The sequence below is a fragment of the Pan troglodytes genome, chromosome 11 (genome assembly GCF_028858775.2).
Source record: "Pan troglodytes isolate AG18354 chromosome 11, NHGRI_mPanTro3-v2.0_pri, whole genome shotgun sequence".
Lineage (NCBI taxonomy): Eukaryota > Metazoa > Chordata > Mammalia > Primates > Hominidae > Pan > Pan troglodytes.
In genome coordinates, this window is record NC_072409.2 from 37,820,577 (window position 1) to 37,844,731 (window position 24,155).

A 24,155-nucleotide genomic window follows, 5' to 3' on the forward strand; every position below is an offset into this window, starting at 1 on the left:
AGTGGCAGAACCTGAGTTCCTACTGAGAAGCCAGGGTTAACATAAATTTATCAACAACTATAACTTACTAAACACAAAAATAAGCGTTTAGAATGGCTTCCTCTAGGCAGTGGAACCGTGGCTGGAGACAGAAGTAGGGCAAATGACTATTGACGATTGCTTTTTAAATAAACCCTTTGGCATGGTTTAATTTTTTTTAAGACTTCACTGAAGGTGGAGAGTTTACAATTGGATAGAGAAAGTTGTTATATGATTTTGATATTGGACTGGAATTTTCATAACTCAAATAAGATTACTTTGGGTCTAAAAGTAACTAGAAGAATTTTTATTATCTGAGAGTGACCAAAGAAGTTGTAAGAATATGCCCAAGATGGTCAGTGGGAAAAGAACAGTTTCCCTCTCCTGATACTCCTCTGAATTCAGCTCTCTCAATATAATGGCCCACATAGGAAGTGTGCTGAGAAAGAATCGCTTAGAATTGAGTTCTGCTGGTTGGTGGAACCAGGATTTCGACAAATCTGAATGTAGGGGTAGTCGTGGTTTCTAAGAGTTGAGTAAGCTCTTTTGTTCCCTGAAAGTGTTGCTTGCTTGTAGGTTGGTTTGCATAATGCTGCAGTACCAAACTAAAATTCTTCTCATTTGGAAGTGTGAATCCATATCTCAAAATCAGTAGTGAAACAGACCATCCTGGTGGATTTGCAAAGCAGGACTTGGCTAAAACCTTGAATTCATTATCTGTCCATAAAGAAGATATGAGGTCAAAGAATAGAGATGGGAAGAGAGGTCAAGTGAGGATCCTTTGGAGAGATCTGCTGAACCCCCAACCAAAGGAGGTGGTGTGAGGGGCCTGCTTCTAACCTCAAGCTTACCAAAGAGGGCCTCTGAGGGACCACTCAGGGAGCTTGCAGTCCAAGGGATGCAGTGCACTGCTGTTTGATTCCCATCCAAGAAATCTGGAGGCACAATGGTGCCTTTCAGGTGTGGCAAATTCTCAAGGCTGATTTTTTTTTTGAAAGGGCTTGTGGAGCCCTTTCAAAGTTTCCTCAAGCAATGCCTACCCTCCAGCGGACTCCTGACGACAACCCCCTCAACTTACGCATCTGACAGTGAGGCCCCAATCCCCTTCTGCTGAGCTCTCACCTTCGAGAGGAATTGTCTTAAGGAGAATTTTTTCCCAAGTAGCCAACTCCCTACCACTGACCCGCTTGGCCCAGGAAAAACTCAGTCATCATTGCCCTCTTGTCATCATATGGACAATTTGTTCCTAAGTCTAATTCAACCAACGAGACAGAAACTGCAAAGCTTAAACAGCTCAGTCGCCAGCCATAAATAAAACAGTGCCAGGAGAGAATAATTTTTCAACTATAAGGAGACCAAGACAAGGGAATAATTTACATTTCTGGTTTGTGTGAGTGGAGCTGCAAAAATAGCCCATCATATGTACATCACTATATTTTAACAAATTTCCTATTGGTAGACGGCTAGACTGCGACAGGAATTAACAGGAATTCCTACAAAACAAACCGGACTCAAGCCAGGCGCTGAACCTGGATGCTGACGGAGACGGGAAGAGAACACCCGCCCCGCAGACCTCGGCGCCTGCGCCGGCTCTGCACCGGCTCTCCGCGGCGCGCATGCGTTACGCCATTAGCGCTTTTCATATGGCTCCTCCCCGGCCCCGGCGCGCTTACTGCGGGAAATGCAAAATTCCCTCCTCCTGCCTGCGGAGCCAGTTTCAAGAGAGCGAGCGGTGGGTTCTGGAACCACCCTGTCCTGCCGGAAGCGTACGCTCCCCCGCCTACCTGGGGACTGGGCGGGGCTCCAGGGAGAGAGACCAGGCCTCCGCAGCAACACCAGCTCCGGCCAGGTGCGTGGTATTCGAGAGTAGATTTGTTGTGAGGGTTAAAGTACTTAAAGTTCTTTGCCTTAAAGAGCATAATAAATTGTGGCTGTTGTTACCTGCTTCCGTCACTTCTGGCGCCTGAGATTTGGTTCTTCCTCTCCAGGATTAATTTTGTTTGCTCAGTCATCTTCCACCTGCTCAAGAATTTTAACCAGTTGCCACACCTGCGGCCTTCGCTTTATCCCTTCTTGGCTGGGCCTTCTCCTTCAGCCCATCTCCCTCATCATTTACAAATACCCTCCTGTTTTCTGTGCTCTGTCCCTACCTACCTCTCCTGTCCCCATCTCATGAGCGTTATCAAAGGTTATCACATTTGTCCCTTCTCCTCCCACCCCATCTACCCAACTCACTGGAATCTGGCTGCTTCTACCCACTCCACTCAAACTGTTCTCAGCAAGGTCCTCAGCGACCTTGTCATGCACCCCAATGAACACTTTTCCATGCTGCTCTCTCTGCAGCTCCTGACACATCTATCTGAAACTGCTGCAAATCCCTCTGTCATCCACAATGCTCACACTCCCGGTTTTCCAAACTCTCTGATCACTATATTTGCCAGAAGTGTGTCTTCCTTCCCCTGCCCATTTCTGTTGGCTCCCACACACATGCTTCCTGATTTGTTGTTTTTTTTCACACTCCACACTTTTATGGGGTGAAGATCTCCTTAATGCCATTGTTTTTGCCTTGCTGATGACTCCCAAATCTGTACCTCTAGTCTAGATCTTTCCTCTGAGCTTCAAACTCCTGGCTATCCCACAGGCACCTCAGACTTAGCACCCCCAAAACGTATCTTTTCCAGCAAACCTGCTTCAACTTCTGTACACTTTCTTCTTTGTCCCTCTTCTCACTGGATAACATCATGTGCTGTCTCAAGCCAGAAATCCAGGAGCCACCTTAGACTCCTCCCTCTCCATCATGCCCAGCTGTGGGCTGGCTTCCCTAGGAAACAGACTCAGAGATATTGTAGGTGGCTTATTGAGTGATGCTCTCATGAACAGCACCTGTGAGGGCTGAAGGATGAAGGACAGAGACAGGAGTTGAACACTTAGTGAGGTTTAAAGCGGGGCCTCAGCCAATGCTATGGCAAGCTCTGGACCCAGAAAGGTCCTTCAGAGCTGTTCCACGCTGAAGCCAGAAGCCACACACATATCCCTCAGTCAACCCGTCACTCAATGTGGGCTGCTCTCAGGAGGGGGCATGACCTTGGGTGAGGTGGCTCTCTCTGCTGAGGGCAATTCCTGGAGACAGACTTGGGCGACAGCCATCAGCCGTCAAAACTCCCAGCATCTGGAGGGATGAGTGCCAAGTCTTAGAGGGAATCTGATTGTCACCATAGAACCCACTACATCCCTCATACTCGGTCACCAAGTGTTTTACCTATTTCTACATTTTAACTTTCAAATAAAATCCCTCCCTTTTCAGACTACTCTATCTGAGGCACCATGGCAGGGACAGAGCAATGGGCTGAGCAGACACGGTGCCAGTGCTCAAGAGGCTTACAATCTAGCTGAGTGAATAACCACCTAAATATATATTTTTAAACTACAATAAGTGTTCTTATTGTGTAACAGGGGAGGCTTTCCCTGTCAGGGAGTGACGTAGAGGCAGGGAAAGCTTTCCTGAAGAAGTATCATTTTCAATGGAATCCGAAAGATGAATAGAAGTTAACTAGGTGTATTCTTAGTTGGTTGGGAGGGGAGTGGGAAGAGTGTGGACAGGCAAATGGAATTGCCTATGCAAAGGTCCTGAGACAGGTGGGATAAGGCATTGGAGGACCTGAGAGGCCAGTCTCTGGAATGCAGAAACTGAGGAGGAAGAATAAGAGATGAGGATGAAGTTAGGCACGCAGGAGCCAGATCCTGCAGAGCTCATATTTGAGCCTTTTTTTCCTAAAAGTTATGAAAGCCACCGGATGATTGTGATCTCTGTGTAGTAAAAATGCTATGTCTTAGTTAAGCAGAATATGCAACTGCCCACAATCAAAGTTGATAAAATGGATTATATACATCTACAAAATGGTTTCAAGCTAAATTCTGTTAATGTTAAATGCTAGGGGCAAAAAAAAAAAAAATGTAATGCAGATACCATTATTACAATAGCCTCCTTCTCTATCTCTAGAGGCTACTTGTAGTCCCTCTAAACAATAACACCTATTTTTGACGGCTTACTAAATGCTAAGTTTGCTAAGTGCTTTCCATAAAATATCTGGCTTAATATAACACCTTTAGGTGGGTACTATTTAGAAACTGGGTTCAGATAATATAATTTGCCCAAGTTCTCACAGTCAGTAAATGGCAGACACAAAGCCAATTTTCCAGTTATAAAGCTAAAGCTCTTGATTGCTACATTGAAATACCCCACCTAAGCTTTTGGAAACACTCAACTTCACAACTTTCAGTATCTCCATGCTGCCTTGAACTTCATTCCACCATGCCCTTCGCAGTAGACTCCCTTTGTAAATCAATGCCAACCTGACGCAAGCACAGGTTTGGAATACACACACCCTTAAACACCATACAACAAACCACAGCTACCTTTTGAGGGCCACCACTAGAACCAGGACACTTTCTCCTGGCTCATCCCACCTGATACTTTTTCTCCTCCTTACCAACCCATGATTTTGATGCTCTAATCTCTGGCAGCTGAACCCAGTTCTAATTAATACATGCTAATATATGCTAGATAAATGTAAATTTACCTGAATAAGAGCCAAAGAAAAACAGAGGCAAATCCACTATAGTATTCTACTAATCATCCAGTTTGTCATTTTCTATGTTAAACCTCCCCCTCTATTCTTAATCAACAGTGGATAGGTTCCAAACTGCCTGTGCATAAACAATTATGACAATATCCACTAGATGTCAGCCTTGAGCTGCAGTGAGGCTTGGGGAGCGGACATAGAATGGAAAACTCTTGGGAGTTTGGGTGATTTCCTTTGCAGTGTAAACTAAGGCAGGAACTGTAGTTAGCTTTTTGTATGAACACAATGGCTGGGTTTTTTCAATGAGTATAAATACAATAAATTGGATCATGTCGTTCTTATTAACACGTTCCCATGGGTCCCCTTCTTATTCAGAGTAAAACCCAAAGTCCTTAGAACAGCCTGTGACACCCCACTGCTCCCACACTTCCCACCTCACCCATTTCAACCACACTGTCTCCTGAACACAACTGAAACTTTTCCTAGAAACACCTGAATGATTGACTATCAGATTCAAAACATTCTGGTCACCTTACCAGAGGCCTTCCCAGACACCCTTTCTAAAATAGTGGCAGCCTGCACCACCCCCACTCATAATGCCCTGCCCCCTTACCTGACTTCTTCTTCACAGCACTTATCACCACCTAACATAACTATATTTGCTAGTTACTAGTCTTTCTCTGGAATCTCTGAAAGCAAGGGCTCTGTTCACTACTTTACTCCCAGAAGAGTGCCAGGCTTACATGAGGTGCTCAAAAAAATACTCATCAAATAAATGATCCTAATTCAAAGATATTCAGAGAAGAGGCCATAGTTCAAAGAGGCATTCATTTGTTTTCATTCAGTAGATACTTATTAAATACCTATTATCTTATTAATGAGAAACACAGTAAGTCCTTTGCACTTACAGAATCTCAGAGAGAATGCACACACAATTTTAAAAGGCTTTACAAAGAGAGAGATATTTGGGCCAGGTGTGGTGGTTCATGACTGTAATCCCAGCACTTTGGGAGGCCAAGGAGGGAGGATTGCTTGAGCTCAGGAATGTGAGACCAGCCTGGGCAACATAGTGGACCTCATCTCTATTAAAAATAAAGAAAAAAAAATAGCCAGGCATGGTGGGCATGTGCTTGTGGTCCCAGTGGTCCCAGCTACTTGGGAGGCTGAGGTGGGAGGATCACTTGAGCCTAGGAGATGGAAGCTGTAGTGAGCTATGATTGCACCATTGCAATCCAGCCTGGGCAACAGAGCAAGCCCCGCCTCAAAAAAAAAAAAAAAAAAAAAAAAAAAAAAAAGCCGGGCACGGTAGCTCATGCCTGTAATCCCAGCACTTTGGAAGGCCAAGGAGGGCGGATTACGAGGTCAGGAGATCGAGACCATCCTGGCTAACACGGTGAAACCCTGTCTCTACTAAAAATACAAAAAAATTAGCTGGGCATGGTGGCGGGCACCTGTAGTCCCAGCTACTCGGGAGGCTGAGGCAGGAGAATGGCATGACCCCGGGAGGCGGAGCTTGCAGTGAGCCAAGATTGCGCCACTGCACTCCAGCCTGGGCGACAGAGTGAGACTCTCAGAAAAATAAAAAATAAACAAATAAATAAATAAATAATAAAAATAAGGGAAGAGAGGTGAATACAACAATATGGCTGCCCACTATGAAAAACTGTGAAACAACAGAAACACGATGCATGCAGCATTTCTCTCTAGGCACTTCATTTACTACTCTGCCTCCAAATACAAGATTGTTCATTCAATTATTAGAACTTCCAGATGGAAATGTTTCTGGAATAGAAGCCTTTCTTTGTGATTAACCCGATTCCCTTCTCCTGCATTTAAACCCATTTTCTTTTGCATTTTATATTGCTTTGTCCTCAATGACAACAAAGGCCACAGGTTACCCTTCTCCAGATTCCTCCTCGTGCACAATTTACAGTGTTCTTGCCTTTGACCTTTAATTCACAGTTGAGAATTTTTTTTTTTTTTTTGCCAAAACTCATAATTCAGTTTCATGATTTCCATATACATTTTCCCCATTCCTATACCTCAAGCCCCTGGAAAAATCTAATAATCGTCATCCTTTCTACACAAAATTTTGAGACAAAGTCAGGAAAAATAATCCACCATATGCACATGACTTGGTCTCATCAAGCCACAGGAGTAAATCACAGGCTTCCTTGGACCCGGCCCAGTGCAGGCTTCTCCAGCTCCTCTACCTTGAGAGGGGCTGGCATTCTGGAGAACAAAGAGGGTGGAAGGGTGCTTTAGCAGATTATCGCTGGAAAAGATGATTTAAAAAAAAATAGGCAACTAGCAAATCTTAAGTGATTTTACCCTCCAATAAAGGTTTGTCTGAAATGCTGATGATTTCCTTTTATGTAAGATGTATGAGTTTCAAGCAGAGAATATGTTGGTGCATTTTCCTAATAAATCTACAACTTACGATTTATTGAGATATGTTCTCTCCTGTTAAAGAATACATAGTCCTATTTCTTGGCAGCTGACAGCATATGAATGTTTCCCTCTGAAATCTTCTCTATTGCTTTCAACTAGAAAGGAACACATCCCATGCATAATTCTGTTAATTTATTTCTTCTCCTTATGGAAACTGTCCAAACAAATGTGGCCACTTGAAAGGTGCTAATACAATTAAAGTGATACACTCATTTCAATGATTTTATTTTACCCTAAAACAACATATTTACATAACCAGGGTTTGTTAAGAATTTAAAGCCTGTTCAGATAAAAAGCCTAGTTAGACCCTAGTAAGTTATGAATATTGGCCCATGACATTATTAGGAGACCTTGGCTGCCTTATAATACTAAGCAAACTTCAGCCAGGAGTAACACCTCAATGGATTCACAGTAACAAACTGAGCCAAACTCTTCAGACTGGGGTGCTCATTGTAGTTCTAAATTTCAGCTTAGAACAATATGTAATGTTCCTCTTAAAGTGATTCTGTCAGGGGCTGGAAACCAGAATGAGGATAGAGACTGTTTGCCCTTTCAAAGTTAATGACAGTCACAGACTGATCGGCAGAATATAATTTTTGAAATAAGAGCCCAAGAACAATTGTTCAGAAGAATATTTTAGAAGTTTGACAAATAAAAGATCTTTATCCACTCCTTTGCAACTGCATGAAAACTCACAATTGCATTTACCTATACTTCAACAAATGTGTTATCCAGCCTTCATCTCTGGGCTGGGATCTGTAATATCCAACTTGCCTACCTTCCACTTGGTCCTCACTTAGTCCCCGCTGAAGATACACATACCTCAATTCAGTGTGTCCACAACAGGCCTCAGAAGCACTACAGGCTGAGTATCCTGTAACTGAATGCTTGGGAACAAGTATTTGGGAGAAATGTTTCAGGTATTTTTTTGGATTTTAAAATCTGGCATTATACAGGTTGAGCATTTCCTTAAAGTGTCTTGTCCGCACTCAAGAAGTTTTGGATTTAGGAGCATTTCAGTTTTCGGATTTTTGGATTAGGGATGCTCAACATGGAGAAGCTAGGTTCGGTGGGCTCTGTTTAACTCTGCATAGTAGGCCTGAGAAGTGTAAACGAGGCTGTGGCTTCAAACTGGACCCCATGTTCTGACCCAGAGGCCCTGGCCTCTCAACCTCCCCTCTCCTTGCTACCTGCTCACTTGAGTTGGAGGTGACCACAGAGAGAAGGCACTCCATCCCCACTGCTCTCCCTGGCTGAGGATGTAAGCCAGCCTGCAGGCTTCACTGCTAGCTGAGAAAATGGACTCTGCTCCTGCTCTGTAAACCTTGCTTACCTGCCACCACATCAGAGCATGCAGGTCCCAGGGAGGGCCTAAGCCACATTCGCCAGCTGAATTTACTAAATGCCCTACTTTGGGGGGATTTATTGAACACATGCTCAGGCTGTAATAAAGGTGTTCTCCATTTTCCTGACAATCCTTGTATGAACTCTCCATAAGCCAGAAACTTGGAGGGGAAGAATGGGTTGCATCAAACCCACCTTGAACCCCTGATACATTTTTGATGCCATGACTCATATCTAATATGACAGACATGGAGGGATTAAATTTGAAAACAAGTACCCGCAATGAGATCAAGGCTCTTGCTGCCACCATGGCAGCTGACTGGAGAAGCTACATGAACCTGGGCAATTCGCCCTGACCTATGCAGCTGGTCACAGCAACTGTTATTGTGATGTCAGATGGAATAAAGCACAGCTTTGTCTGGAATCCTCAGGTGCCCAACAAAAAATGAGATTAGAAAATGATAATGTATTCTAAGAATCAGAAGTGCCTTTCTTTGGACCACACAAACAGAAACAAACAGAAATCTGGCCTTGAGCAAAGACACAGATGGGAAAGCAGCTTTCACAATAGCCTTAGATCTGCAAGGCAGTTCTGCTTCCCAAGGACTTTCGCATCTTGGTGGAGATGGCAAGGCACCTGCTACAGCCAGAAAAGGGTCCCTTCAAAGGAGGCTTCTTCAAGCATAGGTAGGAGCCACAATGGCTGGAATGGGCAGACCTCTAGTGGGGGAGCTTCTGGAGTATGGGCATAGTTCCCCTTTGTTCCTCAGCCACACTGAGGGATGAGTAACGAAGGCTGTCAGAGGAGAGACAGAAGCATCAGGAGAGCGCTGTCTTAGAACAGTCTTATATTTCCTGTCCCAGTAACTGGCACCACTTGCGACTTACCCAACTCAGAAACCTGGCAGTCATTTGTTCTCCTCTTGACAACCCGCAGTCAAGCTGACCCCTCCATAGCTCAGTTACTGCTTTACGTCAGGTACTCCTCTTACCTGGAAAAATTCAAGGCCCCTACCAACTGGTCCGTCTGCCTCTGGTCTGTTAATGGGACATCCTTTAAAATCTCTCAATGGCTCTCTATGGCCTTTGACATAAATCTCAGAACACCCTCATACAATCTCTCTAGCTGCATCTTGCCTTGAATTCTATTCTTGACTCAAATGGCCTTCAAATGCCAAGTTAAGCAACACTTTCTCTAATTTTCCCTGACAGCATTTCCCCAGATTGTGAGATATTTTTCCTCTATGTTCCCCTATCATCCTTTCTGAAATCTGAACATGATGTGTCTATCTCCTCCACCAAGAGAAAAGTTCCTTAAGCATAGGGACCACATCTTTCATCTCTGGATTCATAATACAGATGGCTAGCATATGGGAAGCTCTCCAAGTGCTGGTGACCCAGAGATGAGTAAAATGCAGTCCCTGACCTTAAGAAGCACAGTCTAGTCTAGAAGACGGTTACACAAATAAACTGCAATACAGTGCAAGTGCTAGGGCAGATGCATAACCAAAATACTCTATAAACAGCTTCCATCTCCGCAGTTCCATCATCTGATACATAGCATTAGTCACACTGCTGAATTTTTGCTTGTCTCCCAGAACTGTGAGCCTGAGATATGAGATAGGAAAGGGTGGGGAAGAAGAAACTTCCATTCATCTTTGAATCCTCAGTGCCTCACACAGAATCTGTGTGTGTGTATATAATATACATATATATATATATGGAGTAATTAGTCCTGCCCTTCCTAGGGGATGAAGGGACCAGGGAAAGCTAAAATTAGGGAATTGACATTCTCAGTGAACTTGAAGGGCATCTCTCAGAATGAAAGGGAAAAGTGGTTCCAAGACATACAGCATGGGCAAAGGCATCAAGTGGCAGAGCATTTGGGGAGGGCCTTTTGACAAAAGTGGTTGATTTTAGGAAGATGCCCAAAGTAAATTCGAACTGTGAGGATATTCTGCCACTCCAGTCTACCCTCTTAGGGATCCTTGGATGTCCTAAGAGATGCACAGTGAAGTGGTTATCCTAGATCTCCTAGCCACTGCTTATGAAATACAGTGACGGATTCTGACCTGGGAAGGACAACTACAAATCCTGAGACAACATAATTCAGAGGTGGCCACAAGAACAACACACAAAATTTAGCATGAAGCTTTTTCATTTTTTATTCACTACAGACCAGGGACTACCATGCCCCAAATTCAAACAGAATTGAGGATGAGACCATAATGGTCATTCCGCCGATTTGGGAATCATGATCTATAATTTTCTTAGCAGGGTTCAATAAAAGAAGCTATAGTAAACATGTCTCAGAAGAAAAATGAGCCCAATGATTTCATGTAATGGAACTGCACAGTTAACAATGGTTCTGTGGAATATTTTACATAACATGACTCATGCTTTTTGGCTGATAGAATCACAATGAACTGCAGGTCTTGGTCTAAACCAAACCCTTTAATGTGCATAGAAGGCAAAGAATGAAATCAAAATGTTTTGTATTTTTATCTCGATTTGTATTTTTAATTTATGGAGGCTTCGGGGAATTCACACACACACACACACACACACACGCACACACCACAAGTACACTTTCAGCAAGCTGAATGTACTTTTCTTTTTTGAGAAGGAGTCTTGCTCTGTTGCCCAGGCTGAAGTGCAGTGGCGTGACCTCGGCTCGCTGCGACCTCCACCTCTCGGGTTCAAGTGATTCTCCTGCCTCAGCCTCCCAAGTAGCTGGGATTACAGATGCACATCACCACGCCCAGCTAATTTTTGTATTTTTAGTAGAGACAGGGTTTCACCATGTTGGCCAGGCTGGTTTTGAACTTAAGTGATCCGCCCGACTTGGCCTCCCATAGTGCTGGGATTACAGGCATGCACTACCACACCCGGCCTTGAATTTTCATGTACTTTGTTGTTTGCCCTGCTTCTCTAATCTGTAAGCTACAATCAGGCTATCACCCACTCAGAGGAAAGACCTGGATCATCGCGTGCTGGAGACAGACTTGCACCCCACTACTCTATCCTGTCTACTCTGCAGAAGAGCCTGAGTGGCTCCATGCCCTCTGGTGTCTATAGATGCTACACTGTTCTGTCTTAGAGCAAGGAATCTTGCCAATGGTTTTATTTGAATACACTGTTTAAAATCTGGTATGTATAATTTCTAAAATACACATGAATAGGTAAAATAATTTGTCCCTGTTATCTGAAACTTTAAAAATAGGAACACTGACTAGAATATTCCTTATGTCAAATGGGACGTGTGACTTTGCAGCCCATTATTTTTATACCAAGAAAATTAAGTTAAAGGAATAATAAATTATGAATGGTAGCATTTGGAATGTCCCAAATATGGGAAGAAATGTAGAGAAACAGAGCAACATGGAGGGAAAATCCTAGTACCAAGAAAGCAGTACAAGTTTACAATAAACCTCCAGGGACATGAAACTGTTTAGTGTTTTGGGGTTGCACAAAGTCTACCATGATGAAGAGCTGACCAGGTTATAACTCCTTCCTCATCAAAATTCAAATACAGCTATATGTGAAATGTTCCATAAAATGTCAAGTCTGGTCATATATGAATCAGTAAGCAAACTGACTTTACAAAAATTCCATGACAGTAATGTTTGCAGAAAAATATTTCAGGCCAACTGATATTTATTCTGCATAGGGCTAGAAAAAAGAAAAAGCTTGTAACTTCTTTACATTCACTGTTTGCATTATTAGTAAAAATATTTATAGGACACTAACATCAAATGTAATAACGTTTTCTTAAATTCAAATTTATTATGGTTCTTAAGAAAATATGTGATTAGGCACCCAAGATCTTTCCAAAATGTCATAAAAACATTTTAAAATTATTCATTCGAAAGTGTTATCCAATGTTGTATACACTTTAGTTTTCAATATAAAAAGGTAACAATATAAACGATATATGATTTTATGTATTCATGCAGGGTGAAGAGGAAATGATGCTGAATCAGACTCCCAAACCCAAACATCTGAGTAACTGAGTCAAATATTTTAAAGCCGATTTATGTATGCCTGTGTGTATATGTGTACACTTATTATTTTAACTACCATATGATTATCCAAAAACTGATCTGAAAGTGAGAAAAAAAGTGGGATAGCTGATCGTTGTCCCAACTCTTCAAATTCAACAATTTCTTCATTTCTTCTATATTACAACACCATGCTACATTAAACATCCTTCAAGTACAGAATCAGTACTACCATTTCTTTCTTTTCTTTTTTTCTTTTTTTTTGAGACAGAGTATTGCTCTGTCACCCAGGCTTGAGTGCAGTGGCACAATCTCAGCTCACTGCAACCTCCGCCTCCTGGGTTCAAGCAATTCTCCTGTCTCAGCCTCCTGAGTAGCTGGGACAGGTGCATGCCACCACGCCCAGCTAATTTTTGTATTTTCAGTAGAGTCAGGGTTTCGCCATGTTGGTCAGGCTGGTTGTGAACTTCTGACCTCAGGTGATTCACCCACTTCGGCCTCGCAAAGTGCTGGGATTACTCCCCATGAGCCACCACACCCGGCCCATTTCTTTCTTTCTTTAGCAACAATAGACATTGTTCTACTTCCTGGATTCCACGATCTAAAGCTAAAAGATAAGGGGAATCTGGCTTCCTCCCAAAGCAGCTATGATGAACTCCTATCAACACTGTTTTGGACAGCTGGACCCTGAAGGGTACACTCAGGAAAACAGGAATATTTGTGGTCATTTCCAAACCCAATGCATCAGGGCCGACTTTAGAAACATAGTCACAATTTTATGCCTCATACTGCCTAAACAAATGTAGTGCTATAGTCCACCAAAGATCTTAATCAAAAGGAAATTAGACAGGGTCTGGCCGGGGAACATTTTGAGACCCAACTAAAACCCAAGATTTAGTTAGTCTGATGAAAAAGTGGTCACCCAAACATTTACTTATTTTTCACTCTTGATTCTGTGAAAAGGCTTCTGAAGACCAGCTTTAGTTTCTCTCCAACCTAGGACCTTATTGATTGGTGCTGAGGGCTTTTTCAGAAGGTGTAACTCTTTCAATTCTGTTTTGGAGGAACTGGTGAGGCTTGTTTTCTCTGGGTGTGCTTCTTGTTCCCCCAGAATGTGTACCATTTCCTTTGATCATCACAACAGTCCTCTGAGGCGGGCAGCAGAGGCCAACCCTCTCCATTTTTACTGATGAGAATAAGCAGATGACTTGCCCAGGGTTTTCTTATAAGTAAAGCTATGATACTAGAGCCAAATGCTCAAGTCCAAAACTTCAATTTTTTAATGTGAAAGCATCAAAAAAGGGGTGTGACTGCTAATTTACTAACACATCTGTTGATCTGAACATCTGGACGATATAACCCACACGAGTTATTCCCCTTTGAGGCTGGCCACAATATTAATCCTAACCAATATTTAGAGTTCTCTTGCAAATGATGGCCGCAAAGTTGCCCTTACCAAACACGTAACTGGCCCAACCTAGGAAACTATTTTTCTGGTGGACAAGAGAAAGGAACTAAAAAATCCACAGCTGCCGTGAGAAAGAGTGACAATAATATTTATATTATCTTCAAGATTTTAAATATAAGAAAAAAACATACATTTATGTTTTCCTACATGGCACAGAAATGTAGATGACTACACTATTCAAACTAAAACTGCATGATTAGGAGATTCATATTTAGGATATACTTAATTCCTCTTTACGATGAGTGCTTTAAATCTAACAAAAGAGATTCATCATCCTCTACTTTCACCTGAGATTTAAAAGTAACTTTTAAAGGCTCGGGGGTGGGGATTTCCCTTCCTTCATGGGGAGGATACACCGACCTGGCTGCCTCGTGTTCTGGTTCACTGAGCTCATCAGAGTAGAGCTCACTGATGGGGCCCAGAGACTCGCTCCTGGCAATGATGTCCACGCCCATCTCCCTGGCACATTCCTCACCTTCAGCCACTGTTCGGTCCTTACCTTTCCTGAGGCTGCGCATCTTAAAAGCTTCCTTTGAGGGAGCTGCATTAGAAATAGATTTTTTAAACCTCTCCCCTGACTGTCTCAGCCTCTCCCCTGACTGTCTCAGCCTCTCTCCTGACTGCCTTAGCCTCTCTCTCCTCTCCGGGGTCACTATTCTAGTTCTAATTCTGTTCACTTTCTTGTCAAGATTCTGCCGTGTCTTCTGCATGTTTTCTTTGGAAAATGCCTTCTTGATATTATCAATGCGCTCCTTGCCTGACTTCCTAAGCCTGGCAGATCTGCTTTCTTCAATATAATATTCTTCATCCGAAGACAGATCTACTGGGGGATCAAAGACATCATCATCATCCTCTTCTTGGTTCTCAGTTAGGTTTCTGTCTTTAACAACAGACAGGGATGTCGGACACCGAAACTTCTCCTGAAGGAGAGAAAAAACAAAGCATATTAGTGCTTCCTTTGCACTATAGAGCAGCTCTTTTACCTTCCGGCCATGCCTTGTAAATCTCCATGGGCTGTTTATCCTCTGCCCGCTCCTTAAATGTTACCATTTCTTAGGGTTTCTCTTACCTTGGCCCTTTCCTCTTCTTCATCTCCCAGGCTTACCCTGGGCAACCTTAACCACTCCATTTTTCAGATCCAATTGTAAGTAAACTCACATGTATTTTATCTTCACTTTCCTTCTCTCCTAAGATGAAGACACATGCGTGAATGATGGGCAGACTGCTCCACAGTTTGAGGTTACACAGTCATCTTGAACTTAGCAAGTCTCAAAATCAAGGCCCATCCACCATCCTCTCCATTTCTACTTCTTTCCCTGTACCTCTCAGCACTAACACCTATCCAGGTGCCACATAAGATAGAAACTCCTGAATCATAATCCAAAATATTTCCTCTCCTTCTCATTCCATATCCAACCAGCCACCAAGCTTTGTTGATAATACTGCCTAACAACTTGTCTGTTCCCTCCTCCTTCTTCATTCCCTCTACCAATGTCTTGATTCTGGCCCTTGTCGTCTCACTCCTGAACTTGCGCAATGCCTCCTCACTGATCCTTCTACCTCCAGAACATCAACTAAGTATTTTCTGAGAATATTACTAAAGCATAGCTTTGATCACATCTTTTCTCTGCTTTAAACTTTGGAGAGCTCACCAATACTCAACGAAGAGTTCAAATTCTTCAGTATGATTAGAAGGCTCCTCAGCTTTAGCTAAACCTACTTTCCCACTCTTCCAGCCCAGAAACATACAATCACTCTCAATTCCTCAAGCACAAGATGTTTTCATCCCTCTACGCCTACGTATATGTGATTTCTGGTATCTTCTTCTTTTCATAAAGACGGGGTCTCACTATATTACTCAGGCTGGACTCGAACTCCAAGACTCAAGGAATCCCCCTGCTTCAGTCTCCCAAGTAGCTGGGACTACAGGCACATGCTACCATACCCAGAAGTTTCTGACGTCTTAGGTCCCCTTTCACCTCTTTTTGGCTTTGTAAATGAAATCTTTCTTCAATAATCAATTCAAGTGTCCCCAACTTCCTCAAGTGGCTAACTCTATCTCAAATTTACACATACATACCTCTGTTTATAACATTTAGCACAGTTTGAATTGAAGCTTTACTCAAAAATATGTGTCTCCCAGAGGTCTTCTCCAGATTCCTTGAAAGCAGAGATCATGTGTCTTATTTATGTTTTATGCCCAGCATCTATCAGTGTCTTGCACATAGTAGGCATACTCAATAAATGATTATTGGATCAAACAGGTGTATACCTTCCTTCAACAAAGTTATTAAGCAACACCACAAACCAGTAAATTTTCTGGTTCTAGAAACTGTGAAGCTTCTTTGAAGACAAAAGAGTGAAAGAGCTTATATTCTCGGAGAGGGACAAACAATTAAAATCTATATAGCATGTTAGATGGCAAGATATACACTAAGGTGAGAACTAAAGCAGGGAAGGGGAATATGCAGCGACAAAGAAGGTGCTGTTTGAACTACAGTGGTCAGAAAGGCCTCATTCATTCGGTGACATCTAAGCCTAGACCTGAAGGCTGCATATAGATCTGGGAAGAACAGAGAAACAGTGGGGAGGGCTGTGTGGTGACAGCAGAGTGATGAAAGGGCAAGAAGGGGAGGCAAGAGGGTAAGAGAGATAGCAGGTGGTCCAGGTCATGCAATGCTCTGTATCCAATGGTGAGGTCTGAGCATAAGAGGAAGCCTTCTAAAAGCCTTGCAGGAAGCCGGGTGCAGTGGCTCACACCTGTAATCCCAACACTCTGGAAGGCCGAGGCAGGGGGATCACCTGAGGTCAGAGGTTCGAGACCAGCCTGGCCAACATGGCAAAATAGTCTCTACTAAAAATACAAAAATTAGCCAGGTGTGGTGGGACATGCCTGTAATCCCATCTACTCGGGAGGCTGAGGCAAGAGAATCACTTGAACCCGGGAGGTGGAGGTTGCAGTGAGCTGAGACTGTGCCACTGCCCTTCAGCCTGGGCAACAGAGCAAGACTCTGTCTAAAAAAATGAATGAATGAATGAATGAATGAATAAATGGCTTGCAGGAGAGTAGTGCCAGGATTTGACCCACATTATAAAAGCATCACTCTGTTGAAAACAGGGTGTAGGGGCAAGAAAAGAAGCAGGGAGAACAGGTGGAGAACACTGAGGCAAGGGAGCACTGGGTAAGGGTGCTGACAGGGTGGGGGTGAGAAGCAGTCTGATTCGGAGCTGCTTTGAAGGTAGGAGCCAACAAGATTTGACGCTAGATTTGGATGTGGAGTGCCAGAGTGTCAAGAACGATCCTCAAGTACAGGGCCTGAGCAGATGAAAGATAGATCTGCCATTAATTGAGATGGGGGAGACAGCAGGAGGAAGAGACTGGAGGGGAAGGATGGGATCTGAACACGCTGTCTTGGAGACACCCACTAGCCATGCAGGCAGAGGCACTGAGCAGGCAGCTGAGTAGATGAGTCTGGAATTCAGAAGAGAGGGCTGGGCTAGACACCCAAATTTAGGAGTCATTGATGTAAAGATGGAATTAAAGTCATGAGACCAGATGAAAGAGATCACCAAGAAACTGAGTGAATGGGTCTATGCTCTGTTTTACTCAGAACTCCTTGGCACCAAGGTGTGTTTCAGAATTCAGAATATTTCAGACTTTGGAAATAATATGATTTATTACATAACATTCCCAGCAAGATCTTGGAAGAAACATTTCTGTGGCAAAAAAAAAATATGAATATTCACACTAAGTTGGGATAAAAGCTAGAAATAGCCTCCTACTATTTTAGGTCAGGTTTTTCCACTGAATAATTTCAGGTCAAGTTAGGTCTTGCTGTCAAATATGTTATTAAAAAATATTTTAAAGAATTTTTGAATATGGGTGTTACAGAGCATGGATTTTGGACTGGTAGAAGGAAGAAATGAGAAAAGAAAAAAAAAGGACAGATATCAGCCAGTGAGGCAGGGGGAACTCCCAAAGAGAGGAGTAACCCCAGAAATCAAGAGGAAAGAAGTTTCAAGGAGAAAGGGAGGGGCTGGGTGCGGTGGCTCATGCCTATAATCCCAACATTTTGGGAGACTGAGGTAGGAGGATCACTTGAGGCCAAGACCAGCCCAGGCAACAAAGTGAGACCTCCACGAAAATTTTAAAGTGTAGCCAGGCAAGGTGATGCGCACCTGTAGTCCCTACTACTTGGAAGGCTGAAGAAGGAAGATGGCTTGCCCCCAGCAGTTGGAGGCTGCAGTGAGCTATGATTGCACCGTAGAACTCTAGCCTGGGCAACAGACCAAGACCCTGTCTCTTTAAAAGAGAGAGAGAGAGAGAGAGAGAGAAAGAGGTCCAATCGTGTCAAATGTGTCAAAAGAATAAGGATGAGAATTGGATTTGGGACATGACACACACTGGAAACCTTGAGAGCCAGCCCAACCACAGCAGCTAGAGGAACCCAACTGAATAGGGAGCATTTCTCAAACTAAATAGACAAAAGTTGAAAAATCATGAGATTTTTAACTGAACAACGAGTTAAAATTTCTAAAAGAAACTGTGCCCCCACGTGAGATCCAGATTAAATCTATTCAATCAAAAAATATATAAATATATACAAAACACATTTATGCATATTCCAAAACCTATCAGCCTGATAGTCAAGAAGATATCCCTGGAACCTTATTTCTTTGGATACTTATTTAAAATTAAATTCTTTGGCTATAGGATTAGAGAGTCTAGGAGCTAAAAAAGGCAGGGGTGGGCGTCTCATAGCTCTCTGATGAATCAGTTTGAAGCAGTGAAATTATTCCTCTCCTTTCCTGACACCTGCTGCAGGGAGTAGCTTCAGCAACACAATGTGGGTTGGCATGGCCTGAGAAGGTATAATTAGAAAACGAAAGAGCCAAAAGTTAATTACTGTTAGGTAGGGGAAAAAACACAATCTTGCTGTGAAGAAATCAGATATAGCTTAGCCCAGGAATCACATACCCTCCTTTAAGTACACAACAAATAATATAAAATCAGGCTTTAAAGTAAAACAAAACAGGAGTAGAGTCAGAAAAAAGTACTTGTTAACGTAGACCTATTAGTTGCAACTCCAATGAGACAGCGATATCATGAGCTAATGGTGAATAGACTGTTATAATAACTGAAGATTGTAGATGTTGAATTATAGTTGACTTCCAAATATAATTGTATCTTTTAATATAAAACTCCAGGTAAAAAGACCATTTTTGTAACAGAATGAATACTGTGCTTCAGAGTACTGTGGGCTGGATTGAACATCAAACTAATATAGCTATGGGATGTGAGGGCGATTGGCTGCAACATCTGTTAACCCACTGATTGCCAGGGTTGATTCAGCTGATCTGGCTGGGCTAAGTGGGTGTCCCCTTCCTCCCTCACCGCTCCATGTGCGTCCCTCTTGAAGCCGCACGCTTGGTCGAAGAGGATGACCATCCACGATAGAGGAGGACCAGTCTTTGGTCAAGGGTATACAAGCAGCTGCACTCCTCTGCTAGAACTTCCAAACAAGCTCTCAAAGTAATATAGCTAGGGAAATTTTGAATATACAAAAGTCTGAGGCTTATTAGTGAAGATATAGTATGTTCGAAGAGAAATAATAAATGTATAAGAAATAGCAGGTAATTTTTACTATGGCTGAATTGCTTGGTTTCAAGTTAATTTTAGTAGAAGGGGCAATCTCAATATAACCATTTATATACCTTAACTATGATGATGAATTATAACTAATTTTAACTGCTAAGAATAACCATGTGACCATGTATACAGCGTTCTAACATCTAATGCATCTTTGAATCAGAGTTCTATGTCCATTATTCTTTTCTCTACGAGCTGTCCCATTATAAATGATAGCAATTACTTTTTGACGAACTGCTGCTACTCTGAACAACTTAATTATGCAGAATCTTCATGGCATTATTTCTTACAAAGAAGAGATGTGCCCTAAACTAGCACCCCTCAGTTGCTTTAAATAACTACAAGGGATCAAAGAAAGGAACAATTAGCAGTAAGTTACAGGGACTAAACAGATGAATACAGAAACATCTTAAAGTTTAAAGAAGAGTTATGTCAATCAACAGAGTCAATGGAAACTTTTCAGAAACTTCTTTGCTCTTGCTTTTGTAAATCTTAATTGGCACTTAGTCCACTGCTTTGCACAAAAGTTCTGAGCAGTTGTGAATGCCAAATATGTTTCCTGGCCATGCGCCCATGCCAGTGGAGGGTAAGATATACCCACAATTCTGAACATCTTCAGAAGGCAAATCAAAGAATGGATACTACATTTCCCACTACATATACTAACACTGGAACTGGCCTCTGAAAATCAGGTGACTGATTTTTTTTCAATTTTTCAATTTTTTTTCTTAAGACAGGGTCTCACTATCACCCAGGCTGGAGTGCAGTGGCACAATCATGGCTCACTGTAGCCTCAACCTCCCCACAGGTGACCCTCCCACCTCAGCCTCCTGAGTAGCAGGGAACACAGGCACGCGACGACACACCTAGTTAACTTTTCTATTTTTGTAGAGACAGGGTTTTGCCACATTGCCCAGGCTTTTTTTTTTTTTTCCAAATTTTTAAGCCTATAGAAGGACTTCCAGGGACATGAAAGGAAAGGGAAATGATAAAAAACTTCAAATAGCATAGTCTGCCCTATCTACCTTTGAAATAAGCAACTCTTCACTCTCCTATTACTTTTCCTAAATAACCTACAGGCTCTTAAAAACAGACCTAAAATACCACTCTACCATCCCAGTGTAACCTTATCAGTCAACAGAGGGCTATGGAGAATTGCCTAATGTGTAAAGAATGCCACGGGGAGTTATGGGCCACATCCCTAGTGTTTTACAAATTATCCTCTACATAATCCAACTGTGTTCCTATTTCATTTAGTTTATATTCTTCTAGTTTTTTTCCTATGTACATAAGTATTCATTTTTAAAATACAGGTGTCATTTTAAAAAATAACACTTTATATGCATCAGTGAACATTCCTACACACATTCCTGATTTTATGCATAGAACAAATTCTTTGACATAAATTTTGGGGCCAAAAAGTTTGTGAATTTTTAAATTTCTTAATACATACTACCAAATCTGCCTTTCAAAAATGTTTTATCAATTAATATTTCTACCAACAGAATGTGAAAGTGTTTTTTCCCAATCCTTAAATTAACCTCTGGGTATAGGTTTTAATAACTGCCAACATTTAAATAGGTGAAAGTAGAATTTTATTCTTATTTGTGTTTTGTAAACTGCCTGATAATGACAGTTTCCCACTTTTCTACTGTGAAGGAATGTTCAATTTTTTTCCTTTTAACTGTAAGAGTTTTAAAAATATACCATAGATATTATGCATTTGCCATAAATATGTTCCTATTTCCAAAAATATGAGTGCCAAGCGCAGAATAATATGGGAACTTAGCTCAATACACAATGCCACACACAAAATATTATATTAAATCACTTAAGTAAAAAGACTTTGTAATCAAACATAGGAAACTACTTATGTGACTCATATATTTGTATTACTATAATAATAAGAAAAATAATTGCCTCATTGTTCATTGGAAAATCACTATCATTGTGATCTATATGTAAAAATTCCAGTACACAAATCACATTCTGAAAAGTTTATATCTACTGTTTAGGCCTTTCCAGGCTCTCCATATAAGCAGAAAAAAACACTGCTACTGGTTGTCAGTTTCTTCTTTTAGAGAACAAAGAAGTGTTTTAAACTAGAGGCTTCTGAGTCTTCTTCTAGTTCTAACATTTTCAAAGTCTATGAGAGGGCACCATGCTAATAAGGCTAATATGCTGAAAGGGCCTTACCAATATTAAGTTTCAAAGGCAAGAAATAGCCTAAGCTATGAGCCACAGTTCATATTACATGAAATGGTTGAGAAGCTCAAAATACCGAAATGATAGATAGTACTTTGGTTAACAGAGAAATGGTTTTATCCTGAGATTGCTGCTAATACAGAACTCCATTGTATTAATATATACAATAGTTAAGATGTGACACTGGAAACCTCTGATATGACTTTTGGCAATTAAAAGATGCAAGAGATTAGAACAAGCAAGCTGAACACAAGTGCAAGCTTACCTGGAATATTACCACGCGGAATTTGTTTTTCTTCATTATTTCCTCTTGCTTGACTTCAACTTTTTTAACATGAATTTGTTGCTTCTCCACCCGGGCTTTCACATCTTTAATGTGAGCACTAACTTTTCGGGTTTTCTCAAACAACTTGTTAATGATATGCCCTGTATTGCTATGCGACTGTGAAAGCTTCAACAGGTCAATCTGGACGGATTTTATGGCATTTTCCATTTCCCTGTGTCTGTCTTCTATTCTCTTCTGGCTTGCCTGCACACTGTCCACGATGGAGGCTACTTTGTCCAGCACAGTCACAATGGTAAGAGCAGCGTCTTGGTCTTCATCTTCTGTAACACTCGACAGGCGATTCTGGTGGATTTTATCAGCATTTGAAGCAGACCCATTATGTTCCATTTTATTTATTTCTCAGCGTAAGATGTCCTAACCACAATCAATTCTGGCACTTGGAGAAAAAAGTCAGCTTGATAACAGGCAACAGGGTTGTTTAAAGAGTTGGAAACCCCACCCCTGGAGAATGGTCAAGTATTTATAACTACAAATACCCATATGTGACTGTTCTGCAATCTGAACCCTTGCAAAGCACCGGGGACTGTTCCAAACATGTTTGCTGACTGACTAAGGGACTCAAATAAGACTGTGTGGGTAGAAGAGGAAAGCTTTTTTAAAAAGTTCACTGAAGCCACCATGTAACTAATATTAAACCTAGAAGCCAAATGATCAAAAAAGCAAACTCCAAATGTTGGGTAAAGCTTTTGCCTTTAGATAATTTCAATCAGTATTTGTAACAGTAAAGGGGAATTCTGAACCGAAATCTGCTTTTTCTACTAATTTCACATATTAAATATACTGAAACACCAATATCAAAAAATTTAGTAAATAAACACACCAAAACAGAGGCCATATAGTGAAAACATTATATTATAACATGCTTTTCCAAACAAAATATTAAAATTAATAATTTTTAACATATTCTTTAAATTCTACATGCATAGTTTCGAATATCTAAACTACATGTTAAACAGCTGAATACATTCTACTCACACTTCAGATCTTTAAACACCAACAATCTATGAATATTAATCTATTACTACAGGACAAATTTGGATATAGGTCTTGGATAAATTTTAAGCTCACTTTAAGAGCACCAATCATTAACAATCATTTTTGTATTTTATTCACAAACACTGATACGATTTGTTTATTTATGTTAAAACAAATATTTTCTTTAAAAATGAATGTGTATTAAAGTAGTTTAACTGGTAGAGTAGGCTTTATTCCAATCTGTTTGTTAAACAGCCTATTTTCACAATATCTATATCTACTTTTCATTGATCTGTTCCATCATTACTAACATACTTGTTCAAATTATTAGAACTATTTTTTCAAAGGGAGGAATAATCAATTTCCCCAGTCCATATATCTTATAAATATTTTACACCTAATACACACAGCTTTACAGTTCATGCGATAGGCAGTGTCTAAAAAATCAGTTACTAAATCTCAAAAACATTTAAATATCTATTTAAACACAGTGTCTTCTAGATTTTTTTTGTAAGAAAAGTAATCTGTAAACATCTTTACCTTTAGTTCATGCTTGGTCATTTTCTGTGGTCATTGTGGAAGAAGTGGATATGACTTTATAACCATTTGTGAAGTAGTCCATCTTTGCAAAAATATTACATTCCATGGGTAAAGAACAAGTCTTAGAATTACCATGTGGTACAAATTTGTGAAAGCAATTTCTGTATTTAAAAACATAAAACAAAGACTACTAAACAGTCCAAAACTGTTGTAGCTGAATATTCTAAATACGAGCCAACAGTACTACACTAAAAATGTCCAAAAATAAGGCCTCTGAAATAAATATTTCCATTCTTTAAAAAAAGACACAATAAATGTACATCACATGGTCAGTGTACATATAAAAGTCATCAGTTTAAACCATTCTGGATGATGTATCTGAAGTAAAATGACCTAGGTTTTGCTTCTGTCGACGTCCTCTATTGTTTTTGGGGCATTTTCTGTTGCATTAAAAAAAGAAAGAGAGAAAAATATTGTTTTGATAATTTTGTTCAGGATATTTCAAATGTTTCCAAAGTAATACACATTTTGCACATAAAGCCACATTGCAAGCAATTACATGAAAGGGAAATGA

General features: G+C 41.1%; 2 protein-coding genes across 2 annotated transcripts in view; both read right to left on the bottom strand.

Moving 5' to 3' along the window:
- Positions 1-10,887: 10,887 nt before the first annotated feature.
- CAVIN4 (caveolae associated protein 4) lies at positions 10,888-23,658 on the bottom strand. Its single transcript, XM_520155.7, has 3 exons — positions 23,582-23,658; positions 21,986-22,442; positions 10,888-14,785 (listed from the first exon to the last, which is right to left on the bottom strand). The coding sequence occupies exons 2-3, from the start codon at positions 22,391-22,393 to the stop codon at positions 14,099-14,101; spliced, it is 1,095 nt and encodes a 364-aa protein (XP_520155.1). The 5' UTR covers positions 22,394-22,442; positions 23,582-23,658; the 3' UTR covers positions 10,888-14,098.
- The window catches only part of TMEFF1 (transmembrane protein with EGF like and two follistatin like domains 1), a 107,218-nt gene continuing 105,963 nt past the window's right edge, over positions 22,901-24,155 (bottom strand). The window contains exon 10 of the mRNA XM_001134837.5: positions 22,901-24,021. Coding sequence (XP_001134837.1) covers positions 23,937-24,021 — 85 coding nt within the window. The 3' untranslated portion in view covers positions 22,901-23,936. The remainder of the gene's footprint in view (positions 24,022-24,155) is intronic.